At 44.1% G+C, this 14180-nt stretch overlaps 1 protein-coding gene across 3 annotated transcripts in view; it reads right to left on the bottom strand.

Moving 5' to 3' along the window:
- Ube3a (ubiquitin protein ligase E3A) overlaps positions 1–14180 on the bottom strand; it is a 41425-nt gene that overhangs the window by 22934 nt on the left and 4311 nt on the right. For 2 of the 3 annotated variants that reach the window (XM_084601192.1, XM_084601194.1), the window contains exons 3-6: positions 13668–13853; positions 7785–7961; positions 4228–4636; positions 708–860 (exon numbers count right to left, since the gene is read on the bottom strand). In XM_084601192.1, the coding sequence (XP_084457318.1) occupies positions 708–860; positions 4228–4636; positions 7785–7961; positions 13668–13853 (925 nt within the window). The remainder of the gene's footprint in view (positions 1–707; positions 861–4227; positions 4637–7784; positions 7962–13667; positions 13854–14180) is intronic. The other variant, XM_084601193.1, reaches the window with a different exon arrangement.

Here is a 14180-nt window from a genome sequence, read left to right as displayed (position 1 = left end):
AGAGTGAGCAAAAGATCATTTCGCAGTATTTGGATCTTGAATTAAAGGAAGCCCAACATAATGCACTTGGGGCCGGCAATACCAAAGCATCAGTTTGAATCGACTGGGTAACAAAAATTCAGAGAGCTCAAAATAATGAAAATAAACTGTATACTTATGCCTCATTATAATTAATATGATCAATAACAAAAGAGCAAACAAAATTCAGTGCAGCTCCACATTGTGTTACTTTCGCGCAGAAAAACTAAAGTGAGGTGCTGTATAGCAAGGCCTAACTGCACTGCTGCATGCTTTACGTTCTTGCAAGTAGCACATTACATTTGTACTGCTGAAGAAGGTAAGCTGCCGCATCAGGTCGTTGTTTCATTAATACAGTTCTGAAGTTTCTGCAAGAGTCATAATGATGGCACAGCCAAAAACATGATAAAGTGATAGTGCTCTGTATGTCACCATGCAGTAATGACCAAGAGCCTTGCACAGGACAAAAATCTCCTGGTAATTATTAGGGCACAGCTACAGGTCATTGCATATCACAAAAAAGTCAATGATGGCCCTTTAATTTTGTAAATTCCGCAGTTTCAGCACTGGTGTTGCTGAATAAATTCCCAAAGGGGAGTTAGCACTGATAAACTAGAACAAACCACTCTTCTGACGCAAGCTTTGTGCAAAACATACAAAAATTCACAGTACGAAAAGGCCCTCCTTACCTGAGACCAATTTCCAGATTCTCACACAGAATCATAATGGCATTCACAAGAGCATCAAGAAAGGGAAGGTCTGGTATGGAGAACAGCATATCGTAGGATCTCCTGACTGATTCCACATCTACTGGAATGTCCTGGTTCACAAGACCATTGAGCCTGAAGAGAACAGAGGCAGAGAGAACAGTAACAGGGTTAAACAATATACGCAGGGCCTAGCTACTTGATTAAAATCATAAGTGCAGTCCTTTCTCACTATACACTCACAAAAAATACACATTCACAGGTGTATTTTATATATCTATAAGAAATATGAGTGAAGCTGTCTATATGATTTTGTTAAAAAACTTTACAGGCTTTACTAAATGCTACTAAAAATCGTAATTGCTTTGCCTGTTACTGCAGTGTGTGTGTGTGTGTGTGCACGTGCACTTCTTTGTTTGTTTATAATATGCATAGTAAGCCAAAGACATTACTGTAGACTGCACTCTAATACAACCGAGACTAGAAAGAAACACAGCAAGCATAAACATTACATAAACATTACCCATGTGTCATTCACTGTTTCACCTCTACAGAACCCATATGTGTCTTTCACTGTCACTTCTTCAGTGCCCTTGTGTGTATTTCACTTTCTCCTTGTGCTGCTCCATCACCATTACAGACACAACAAGATTTCGCCAAACATAGCAATTGTTAAATACAATGGAACCTCGTTGATACGAATCTCATGGAGTCGCGAAAAAAGTCGTACCATCCGAAAATTTGTATCATCAAAAAGAAAGAAAATAAATGTGCAGAAGCATGGGGAAGGCAGTCGTGCAGATCTGTTTACGTCCGAGGTTTATTATGGTCACGTGGTCACAGCTTGCCACTCGTGGCACACACAGCGCGACAGGCGATCGCGATGTAGTCGAAGCGCGCACGGCGTGCCTCCGCAGACTTCTAAAATACGGCCTACAAACCAGTGTCATGCTCCTGTACGTGCAAGAAATAATCTGGGCACACGTATGTTGCCTATGGATATAGCAACAACTACAGGAAGAGAAGCATTTGGATTATTGAGCACTGTGTGCGACATGCTCAACGTGTGCCAAGAGCTCTGCCACGGCGGAGTGCTCAAGCTGCATTGTTTCACATAAAATGTTAATAATTATGGCTTGCATCAAAAAAAAAAGAAAAAGAAAAGAAATCTATTTGGTACACTGAAAAAATTTTGAATGAAATAGGAACGCAAAAGTAACGTTCTTGAAAAGGTAAACTTCACAGCATGGCTGTCGCAATACGTTTACCGTGCAGCGACCGTGTTGTGGGGCGTGTAGGCCTATTCTCAGCACTTCCTCCATTACATATCGACCAAGCAAAAAGGCCTGTACCAATTTTGCCTCTCAGGTACATAAAAAAAAAAAAAAAACGCAGCCTACAGCTATAATATTGCTTCACTGAGTTTACTTGCCAGTGGCATTAATACAGTCAAGTCCATAACGATACCGGGTTTAACACTATATCGGTTACAACAACGAAAACCTGCTTCACTGTCCACTTTTGTATGTTTTCTATGGTAAAATAACCCGCTTACTACAATGCCCCCTCGCCACATTATCGGTTATAACAATGAATTCTGGCTCCTGAGTGCTCATGCCAAAAGGCAGTGGAATGTGAAACCCTTAAAAAGAAAAAAAGAAAAAAGAAAATCCCGCTGCTGCACACTCCTCGCCGCACGCTCATACAATAGAACCTGCTTTCTGCCTTCTCCGCATTGCAAACCTCGCGCGCCTTTCTCCCGCTTCCCTTCCACCCCTCGGAACACAAATGGACTGCGCCCATAGCTGTACGCTGCGCCACCCTCTGAAACACAAATGGACTTTGCCAACGCGCCGACAGCGCTGATCCGCTGATCTGCTCACTCGCCCCTCATTTTGCGCAGCTCTGCCAACGGATTTGGTTCTTTGTGCAATCTGATTACGTCTAAGTCGTTCCTGGCCATGCGGTTTCTCCGTCTCGTTTGAATCACCGCCGAAACGGAAGATGGCTGATCTGCCCGCTGATTACTGGACGACGTTGCCGGTGAAAAGAAAGTGCACAGCTATCGATTTGGAGTCAAAGTGTAGTATCGTGAAGGAGTTCGCACTATTGCAACCGTCGGTATCGACGATCATCCGCTCTGCTGAGAAGTTCGACAAAGAAATGTCCTCGCTTGACAGTGGGCGCAAACGCGTTCGACAAGGCGCCTGACAACGATAGTGACGGCGGCGATGAAGTGGTAGGGCAGTCTGCCTCAATGTTGTTCTCGCAGAAGGCCCTGCAGTTGATTCAGTCCCTCTGGGGCTTTGTTTTCGCGAGGGACCTTCTACTGCACTACGTGAGGTACCTAGATGCCATGGAGAAGGATGTCGACAAGCGTCGCGTGAGGCAAGCAAGGCTAATGGACATGGGTTTTTCTCGTGCAAGCCAGTGAGATGTAGGTACGTGGCGAGATGCTTGTGGCGATTTCACCCCAGGTGCCTGCGTGCCCCAATCTCCTCTGCTTTTAAATAAAAGTTTTGTCTCTCTCTCTCTTCATCCAAGCGTTACGGATTTCTCAAGTTGAGAGACAGCCGCGGCAACCTTCTTGTATTTTTTACAAGACCCCTTTCAGGGCCACCAAAACGATGTCTTGGCAGAGCTCGCATGTCACTTGCCGTCCGTGACCCCTCTTTGAAGTTATGCTTTTTTCGTGCAAACCGTTTATAACAATTATCGGTTATAACAATGGAATTTTTGTGGCACTTGAATATTGTTATAAGTTGACTCGACTGTACGTGCAGTAGCATTAAAATAGCGCTGCGGGTACGTAGTAAAATGGACAGAAATATGGCTGAATGGGGTGGCAGTCTCACATTGGTCATCATAATTGCCTTGCTCGCATTTATAGTTTGCAATCGAATCTCATGACTAGATATGTTTCATCAGGGCCCCCGAAAATTATTGCATACAGAGCATTTCATAACCTTGCAGCCACACATGGTCATAATTTGGGACTCTCCAGGTGTCACACTATGCGGGGTTTCACACAATACCTCTGCAAAATGAAAATAAACCTGTTCTCCGCACTGATACTTCCACATGAGAGCGCAAAGGAGAGGCATGCAGATGAACAGTCTCTACCAATGCTGGCGGCATTGTTTCACAGACCTTTAAAAGATCACTAAAGCTGTTTGTTGCAAATTATGCCATTAAATAAAGCGTTTTGCAGCCGTTACAAAGTATCACCCAGTCACTTCTTCTGCATGTAACCTGCGTCCTGTCACCTCCTGGGGCAGTCAGCAAGTAGCACTTTCCTTCGCGTTCAGTGATGGCACCAAGGAGCTTAATATGTAGATACTCATTTTTTTTTAATCTGTGCTCTGGCCTACAGTAAGAGGCATTTTGCATTTGGAAGGGGCACAGAGTCAGGTGGGGAGAGAAGACTAAGAGAGTTGCTGAGGGCTCACTCCGCAATTGGTTGTTAGGAAGAGTGAAGCCTTTGCTTTTCATTGAACTTAACCTGGCTGATGACAGCGATGACGACGACGACGATGATGCCATGGCATACCTCCCAGGCAGCTCCGGCGCGGCCAAGCTGTCTCCAAACATGTCTTCGCCAATTCTATGTGCTGTGAGATCATCGAGCTCCAATGAGTCCTGATCCTTGTCCATGTCCACCTCCATTGCGCGAAGGTCCTCCTTGGTGAGGCCTCCTTCCTCTGGGGAAGGAGACAGTCTCCGGGGGAAGCTTCGTTTCAGGAACTTCTCTCGTGAGAACACCTGGCCCAGCGCATGAATGAGCGGTGTGTAGTTGCCGCTGGAGCGGCACTCTGACACCAGTCCCAAAAGAAGCTCCTCTGTCAGCATCCGGTATTGACGTGGAGCCTTCGGTGCCAGCTCAACAGGTGTGGTGGCTGCTCCTGAGGAGGCTGGGAAAAGGGCAATCCTGAACTCACTCCCTGTGCAGAGAATATGCTCAGTTTTTTCACAAAAATGCGCCACTCTGTGTGAGGCGCAACAAGTCTGTCTGCCACATAGGTGCGTTCACCAGCCGCCCTGCCACACAGGAGTGGCCATTGCACAAGCAAAGTGGCAATGAGTTTGCCCCTGTCACATGCACCTGTCGCCTGAACTGCACATGGACGCTACCAGCTAGTGGTTTATTTTAAGCAGTCAAACTTGACAAAGGACTAAGCAGGAAAGGTACACAAGCACGAAGCAGCCATGTGCAAAAGTTGGATGATTCAGACTTCCAGTTGGTTAAAACTGACTTCAATCCCACTGGCACTGAGTGTATTAAAAAAAAAGGTCCCCTTAAATTCAAACTGAGCCCAATTTGAGTAAAATAATTCTTCAGTCCCTTTGATCTGAGCAAACAAAAGTTAAGAGAACTTTTTGCTTTAAAGCTTTTCAACTACTGTACCCAGAAAACAAGAATAGTCAGGAGTAATGGCTTCCAGCAGACACATGCTGCAGTTCTGTATAACAAAAGCTTTCTGTATAACAAAAAAATGCTTTGCCAAATGTGCCAAAGGCCCAAAAGCATCACATTTCTGCGCAAATGCCTGCACAAAGCACCACCACAAGCCACTCTCTGTCCCTCTCTCCTGAAGCTTTTGGCAGCCAAAACAGCTATCAAGTTAAACAATAACATTTAACAACCCAGAAACTAGACATGGGTTAAAACTTTCAAATGAACTAAGCAGAGCACCACTACAGTCAATACAGAAAGAGTAAGAAATGAGATACAGTCAAGTACAGTAAAAAATCGGATATAGTAAAGTGAAAGTGTGGTTCCACTTTGCCTTCCATACACGACTGTATATAAATTTTTCTGTTTATAGCAACGACATGTTTATCAAAAAACAGTTATAGTAAAGGACATCTGGCCGTGGAGACATACTTCATGCGGACATCGGAGCACATGTGCAGTCTAGGTTTGCAGGGCCAACATTCGGAAGCAAATGAATACTGAAAAAGAACAACTGCAGCTTTTTCTGTGATGGTTAAGAACTGAGCTCTCGAATTGCAATAAAAAGCAAGCTTTGCCAAAGGCCTTAGGGCCATAAGGTTAAGTGCATGATATGCGCAAAGAAAAAAAAAGTATAGCTGGCTGTAAATACACAAAGAACTGAGCAAGCAAAGAAAGTAAAAATGTAGTGAAGGGAAGAAAAGGACTAACGTTTGCAACCTTGGGCGCTGTGAATCACAACGTAGTAGTGGCAAGAAGGGAGGTGCAGCGGCATTACATAAGCGGTTTAGCTATGCTCGATTTTACTGTGCTTTCTTAAGCCATCACATCTTAAATAAAATTGTGACAGCAGAAGGCAACGTCTGATCCGTGCATATATGGGCACATCGAGAAAATTCAGTAAAAGCTTGGTAGGGTAGTAAAGGAAAATAAAAAGGGTAGTGTGGCTAGATATTGTTAATTTTCGAAAGGAGCAAGAGAAAGCCACTGCTTGCAATGCAAGTATGCACCTGCAGCAGCACACCGCTGTGCTGCGACCTTTTTACTTTTTTTAAACGCGATGCGTAAAAGATTTCATCAGTGTTATTGTATTTCAAGCTGTGTAGTGTTGAAATGGGATACAGCATAACTGTACTTTCCGTGACCGAACGACGACGGGGCAATAACAAACCAACGATGAGAACGTGCCTCTGTCGTAGAGTCCCGTAGCTCCGTGCGATGTGCACCAGCGGCAACGACAGACGCTGGCGGCGGCGACTTGCGACGGATCGCCAGTGGTTGCCGCCAGAAATTTTCGGCATTTTGCTTAACTCGAAACTGCGCTTATATCGAAATTTTTCCCGGATTTTACAACTTCGAGTTAACAAGGGTTTACTGTATCTGGATTCGACTGTATTCATGTTTCCGCGGGAACGGGTGCCAGGCATGTTAGCTCTCTTTGATGTTTCGCCCCTTTGCACCTAGGCTCTGCAGGAAAGCAACAGAGGTGGGTGAGCGCCGCTGTTCAGTTTTTCATTTCGCGAGTGCTCGTTAGCACATGCCTGGTTGATCGTAAAATGTATCATGACCACAATTTGTCGAAATTACGAACGTAGTAACAGGGAAATCAACGTTATCCAGGAACATATTAACCGGGAGAAGAATAGTGCAACTCTATGGTAGATTTTTTACTACCAGTGATGTTGAGCACATGAAACGGGAAATCACATGAGCTGGGAACATATTGAAGAGGTTTTTCTACTTATAAACAAGATTAAAATAAATTTTGATCGCCAAAATAAATTATCACATAAGAGGTCAGAGGAGGATGGTAGGTATTTCTGAAAGTTTTTTATAAACCAACACTATATGTCTGTTGCTGTAAGTAGTCAATTTATTTGATGACAGCATCCTCAGAGCCACACCACCACAAACAAATAGTACAGTAAAGACACTAAAAATTAATGATTTCTGCTGGTCCAAGTGACTTTACTACAGAGGGGCTCTGCTGAAGGATGGTCATTTGATTTGACCACCACAGGCTCCAGCTAAAAACACGATTGTGCATACACCTGGCAAAACCTCTGCACTTATGTTCTCACAACAGGGCCTGAGCAAGGACCAGTTGGGAAAGGATGTACATAATTATGCAATCACAACAAAAGACTACAGGAAATCCATGGCTGAGGCGTCCAAAAAAGTGGCAGCAAGGGGTGAGCTGGAGTGGGGTAGTAGGTTACGCAAGAAACTGCCGCAAAGAATTGAACCTGCTTCGTTGATGCACACATGCAAAAATGAAAGCTCTAAAGGAATAGTGGACCAGTTTACCAAACGAGCTGATCCACAAATTGCGCCACTACCTTTGACATGGGACAGCTCAAGAACTGCCCTTAAATTGCACACGCCTCTAAGATAAAACGATACAACAGTGGACTAAAATAAGCCCGTGCAGTTCCACTTCCTTCTTCAAGTACAAAACTCGGGACTCTTTCTTTGTTGTTTTCACAAGGACTGCAAGAACACTGGAGTCATGAAAAATGTCACCAGGTGCTCCGGTGGGTGCACCCTTCTACATGAGAACCACTCCTCTCCGCAAATGGAATGTCTCCACACTGAAAGCAGCTCACCAGGCTTTTCCTGAGAACAGAGGGCATTTTTCACAGCAGCTGGCTTCTTTGGTGGGGTAGCCAGTGGGCCAGTGTCACTGAATGTGCAGTACAAGTCTATCTCCATGTCCTGAGGACGCAGGTCATCTCGTAAGCTTGACGCTGCAAGCACTGTTGTGTTTATGCTTGAGATAGCCGCTAAAAGGGGAAAAAAAAAAGTATAAATTTCTTTCACATCGGTTTGCATTTGGTAGTGGCACCATCACAAATTAGGCCCAATCTAAGCTAGCTCACAGAAATAGGCACCTCAATTAGAAAGTGCTCATTTTACATAAAGAAAAATTATGCAAACAGTCATATGCAAAGCAGGTCTTTAAAAACCTTGTATGATAACATCCCATGCAAATGCTTGGCTTTGGATGACACAAACAATGGAGTCTCTCTTCACAGTATGTTGTAAGCACATAAGAGCCAGTGAAGAATCAAAAGCTGAAGGTACAGCTTGAGAAATAGAATGCAAGTTCTCAACGATTCTTTTTTTTCTCATATGGCATTCAGTTATTTCCACCAGCACAACTGTTCACTGTTTTCATTGGCAAACTTCAGTGAAGCACATTTTGCACCTGCACTGATGTCACCCATACATCACTACAAAACATAAGTTCGATGGCTCATTACCTGAATTCTCCAGAAAAGTGCCTATGAGCACAAAGGAGCATCTGATCAGCTAGTTTGCTGTTTTGAACTAGCAAAGGTAAGCATAAATTAGTGTGAACAGCTAAAAAGAAATGAAATTAATATTTCCAGCAAAGGTAGATGGTGGACATCATACGAAAACAAAAATAAGCTACATACAATAGGACTGCCTCTGGTCTGTCACTTCATTAATGAACATATATTTTTTGTCATACAACTTTCACCAGAAATTGAAAGATACATAAAAATTAAACAGCACTGCAGAATCTGCGTTGGAGTAATGAGAAAGCACGGATGCTGCTGTTGGTTGCTTCTGGTTGCTTCTAGTTGCTTACTTCACTTCTTGTTTACCCGTTTCAGTCTTTGGTACTTTCAAATTGTGCACCAATGCCCTTTTTCAGCTCTACTTCCGGTTGCATCACATCACATCCTCTACGTCACATTTATTCACTTTTTTAGTCTTTAGTACTTTCAAATTGAGTGCTAATCCCTTCCTATACCCTTTTTTGGCTCTACTTCCGGTTGCGTGACATCAAGCGTCACATCCTTGACGTCACATTAATTCACTTCATTTACCCATTTTAGTCTTTGGTACTTCGAAATTGCGTGCCAATCCTTTGCTATGCCCTTTTTCGGATCTACTTCCGGTTGTGTGACATCACATACTTGACGTCACCCCAACTGACTGACTTAATTACTATTTTAGTCTTTAGTACTATCAAATAGCACGCCAATCCCTTCCTATGCCATTTCTTGGCTCGACTTCAGGTTGCGTGACGTCACATCCTTGACGTCACCTTGACTGCCAAGCTATTGGCTAATGAGACCATTTTCACCTTTACTTTTAAATTTTTGCCTATAATTAATCACCTAATTAACTTATTGGCCTAATTATTTTTTCGGACACAACATTACGTCCCCCTCTATCGATTGACACCACTCGTTAACCTCTATCACTTCTCAATTACTCACTCACAACTGCTGTGGACACGATTTTGGGGACATGATTTTGCGGACACAGTCTGCGGACAGAAATCTGTGAACATAGCGAAGTAATGCTTTCACATTAATAAATATGTTTAAGAAGTGTGGGTGCGGGTTATCTGCATTGTTGTTTTGTTGGGAGGGGAAGGGGGGGGGGGGGTTTGCGGCAACGTGCTGCCTCCCCTGGCCTCCACGGCTTCTTTCAGCATGCGTGTAGTGTGTGGTGCGGTAGAGAAGGAGCTTCTCTGCATGTGGCATCACATGTTAGGAGGCTTCGCTATGCAAATGGCAAATAGCACGTGATGGGCGTGGATTTTCAGCATGCTGGAAGAACAGAAATGCTGCGCAGACAAAAGTGAGAAAAGCACTTGTTGGTGGCACCTTCAAAAGACAAAAAAGACAAGGCATTCATTGTCTTAAATGGCGTGAAGCTACTAACTCAACTGGCGGGCTGATCAGCATGGCCAGCAGCCACGTCGCAGCGGGCTGACGGCAATATTCTTTAAGTTGCTTATTGGGGAAGGCAGAGTATCCGTCTCCTTTTAGTGGACACCTACACTTAATTTGCAAATTCAATTGGTTTATAAGAAATGAAAGGTGCAGTATCCGTCAGAGTTCTCAATGGGAATCTGAACCCATAAGCGAAGGGAAGGTGTTCGAGGTCAAAGTCACTGCAACAAAACCTAGGCAAAATCCAATCCAAAGTTTCATCTCGAGTAGTAAAGCTTATGCTCTAACCGCAGTGCTTTCTTCACATTGGATTGGAGAAACTTTATCGATCGAAAAGATCAATAGGACGGGATCATGGAACCCTAACAAAAGGCCACCTCTCTCACCTAGTCCACAATCTTGGCTTGTGTGCTCTCGTCCGTCTCCCTCAGGAACCTAAGCCAGGCCCCTAGTGAGGGTGCTGGTACGAGGGTCTTTGGATGGTAGATTTCCCTTACAGTCCCATAGGAAGTGTTCCTCTATTTTTATGGGATCACAATGTAAGCAGTTCAGATCGATGAGTTGTTTAGTGATTTTCGACCAAGAATGGGAGTCATGACTCCCAGTTTGGGCTCTACACAGGTTTCTGGCCTGTTTCCTTGTAAAGTCCAGTTAAGGTGCAGGTTAAGTTTCTGCGCCTCATGGAGATGATTGGTTATTTCCCTGCATATGTAAGTTTCGTTTAGAGACTCCTCGATCCCTCCCGGTTTGCTAGAGCTTGGGCATACTTTGCCTTCTTGTTTCCCCCATTTCCCTCGTATGCAGGAACCCAAATAATTTCTACTCGGCTTACTCTTTTGCTGTTTGTGTTTTTGATTAGTACTGTAGGTGTACAACAAATCAGACCTTTGTTGTAATTCAAGATCATAATCTTAGAGTTGCTAATTATTGTTCCCATGCTACCGCGTCTGAGAACTAATGCAATGGCTACTTCTTCGGCCTCTGTTGCCGAGGCAACTGTCTCTACTGCAAAAAACATGGGCTCCTTTTTCGTTGCTTGCACCATGGTGGGTGAAGTGTTTGCCTTCCTTTGTTTTGACTGCATCGACATAGGCCACAGCAGGATTGCTACTGTATACTTGTCTTCGATTCTTTGAGCACGGTTCGCTTGTCTAGCTGCATGCCTTTCCACTGTCATGTTTTTGGGGAGGTGCAGGATTTTGATGTAATGTCTGACTACGATAGACAGCACCTCCCTGCAGCTAGAGTCATACGTAGGCTTTATCCTTAGTCCGTATGTACAATGAGGCTTGCACTGGAGGCTGAGAGCCATAATATTCGTGCTTCCTTATGTGCCTTTATCAGCACTTCCAGTGTGCTGTGTATGGCCAGTTCGAGTAGCATTTCAATTTTCCTGTACTATCTGGGAAGTCCTAGAGTTGCTTTTAGACCATTCTAATGGTAGCATTAACTATGTCTACCTCTCATGCCTTGAGGTCACAGTACAGTATAGAGTATGTGATGCGACTGATCATGAAGGCTTGTACTACTCGGCATATATCTTGCTCCTTCATCCCCTATGCTAGTTAAAGGCTCTTCTTATCAGCTCCAGTAATTGCTTATTTGTGCTCTGAATGAATGGCTTTGAGGGCATCTTGACACCTCCTCTTTGTGGAAGGTGAGGCCAACGACCTGAGACTCGCAGACCATGTGCCTTTAGCTTTTGTCACTACAGGCGCCACATTGTTTTCAATTTTTTGGGAAGATGAAGCAGTAACCAAAGTGCATAAAACATTTCGTCAACAACATGTACCAGCAGTATCGTGTTCAATATGACTTGCAATGAGCAGCAGGGGGCCAGCAGTGCTTTCCGGAAGCACAGTGGCGTTGACATGCGGAGCCAGTGAAAACGAAGGGAAAGGATTTTGCTCTTCTGCATGTTGGCTCCTCCCCTGTGCCGTCTGCTTATGGCAGTATCGAAGTGTTCTGTGCGGTTCAAGCATTATCATATCACCGGCGCCTACGTGATGATGCCCATGTGGCAACGCAAGCGTGTGGTGCAACTGAGCGTATTTACTATCACGAGCGTTATCCCGCCCACATCTTACGCCTGTCATGTAGCAACTTTGGGGAAAGGGTAGCCGCACTTCACACAAGGTGCAATTTCGGTGTGCAGTAAAACAGTTGCCCCATACGGTCAAGATTTCATGCCTTCCGACTGCGTTGAGCAAACAATGCAGAGGATGATGCAGCTAACTGCCAGAACTGAAGAACCCTTCCACTTTGTCAAACTGTTCAATACAGCTTTTAGCTGTGGTTCCTTCCTTATATAAAAATAAAGAAAATAAACTAAAACTACTTACTGTCTGGCAAGCGACATTTATGCAGTAAAACCTCGTTGACACTTTTTTAAAAAGATGCTGGGGGAAAAACGTATTATCCAGGAAAACATATGATCCGAACTGCCTGATTTAAAAAAGAACATTAACTGCTGAATGAGGCACAAAGGCATTTAGAATTGAGTCTTTCACTGCATAAAAGTGTGGATTAGCATCTACAGACATCAAGTATGTACAGCTTGTTTTTTAGCTCTCGCAGAATTCAGTCTGTATTTGCATTGTCCTGAAAGCGGAAAAGATTTAGCAACAAACCCTGTTCATAGATGGCAATGACGAGTCTGGATCGCTTTCTTAGTTATTTCTGGCTTTGTCCCTTTGCACCAGTGACATGTAGAGAAGCCATTGCGATTGCTTACAGTCGTCTCTAATGCGTTCCCCATACCCATCCCACTCGTATGCAAGCGAATAGTTGAAGTTGTCAAATGATTATCATCATCTATGCCCCTGAAGCATTGCAAAGAAGGTCCCGCATTTCTGCTTACAAAGTCATATTTCCGCAGGAACGGGCACCTCATATGATGGTTCGGTGGCTTATTTTGATGCTTCACCCCGTTGCACCTAGGCACTGCAGGAAAGCAACTGTGCCAGGTGAGCACCACTGATCATTTTTTCATGTCGCGAGCACTCATTACCACATGCCCGGTTGTTCCCAAAACGTATTATACAATCATAATTGTTGAAATTTCTAACATAGTAGCCGGGAAGCCACATGCCCAGTTGTTCCCAAAACGTATTATACAATCATAATTGTTGAAATTTCTAACATAGTAGCCGGGAAGCTGTGTTATCAGGGAACCTATTAACTGGGAGAAAAACAGCGTAACTCTAAGGAAGCTGTTTTATTGCCCACGATTTTGAGCGCATGAAACGGGAAATTTTATGAACCAGGAACGTATCAATGAGCTTCTGCTATATTAGTCTTTGAAAGAGCATTTTGAGCGCATGAAACGGGAAATCTTATGAACCAGGAACGTATCAATGAGCTTCTGCTATATTAGTCTTTGGAACAGCACTTTTGCTGCTGCAGAATTGCCACTGTGCTCGCTGATCATGGTTTCTGGCATATGACTACATAATAACGGGTACATGCACTGATCAAAAAATTGTTGGTAAAAATTTTCTACCGTGTTTCAAGAAAACTGTTTTGGAATCATTCACTTCAGACAGCAAACTTTAAAACTGGACGCATAATGTAAAGTGTTCTGTCCCTTTAACAGCTGCCCAGTGCCCTAGTCATTACAACCAAACTGGAAGCCCTTTGATGAAGTCCTCCTTTCTCCATAAGGGCCTTAAAGCATAACAAAAACATCCAGCAATGGTAGCTTTGGAAGGCTCATTTCAGCTGTGGTATGACCCATGAATAGCTTAAGAAAGGCGAGAAGACGAGACCACTCACGACTCTTATCATGATGTTGCAATGTGTCTGTTGCTGTTGTCGCCGAGCCACCGGCATGAATGCGACCCTGATATGCACTGCACTCAGGGTCCAACTCCATTGTTTGCGAACCTCCAGCAGAGGTTCCTGATGTTCCACCACCTCCAGATGCTGCTGCTCCATTGCCACATGGCTCACTTAGTCTGCCTGCAAAAACAGAATGAAATCACAAGCCAATATTATGAGGGCTTCAGCACCAGTCAAATGCTGTAAATTCGCAATGCCAATCATGCTAAGCATGCCTTTCATCCTCAGCCTGTTGTGGCATCCACGAAGTGTCCCTTTTGTTAGCAAGCACGGAGTTGGTCTATAAGGAACCTTACTCAATACGGCAACCATGTGACACTAATTGTCACTCCCTACATCATTCCTGATATGCGCTTGCTCAAACAGCAGGTACAATGCCGGTAGACTGTGGAAGGTGCTGCAATGCAACACCGTTGGTCCAATCCTCAGAATGCTACTCAGAGATGC

This window comes from Amblyomma maculatum, chromosome 4, assembly GCF_055883805.1.
Source record: "Amblyomma maculatum isolate TAMU_Amacu chromosome 4, ASM5588380v1, whole genome shotgun sequence".
Taxonomy (NCBI): Eukaryota; Metazoa; Arthropoda; class Arachnida; order Ixodida; family Ixodidae; genus Amblyomma; species Amblyomma maculatum.
Note: the sequence above shows the minus strand (reverse complement) of the source record. Positions and strands in the feature narration are given on the sequence as shown.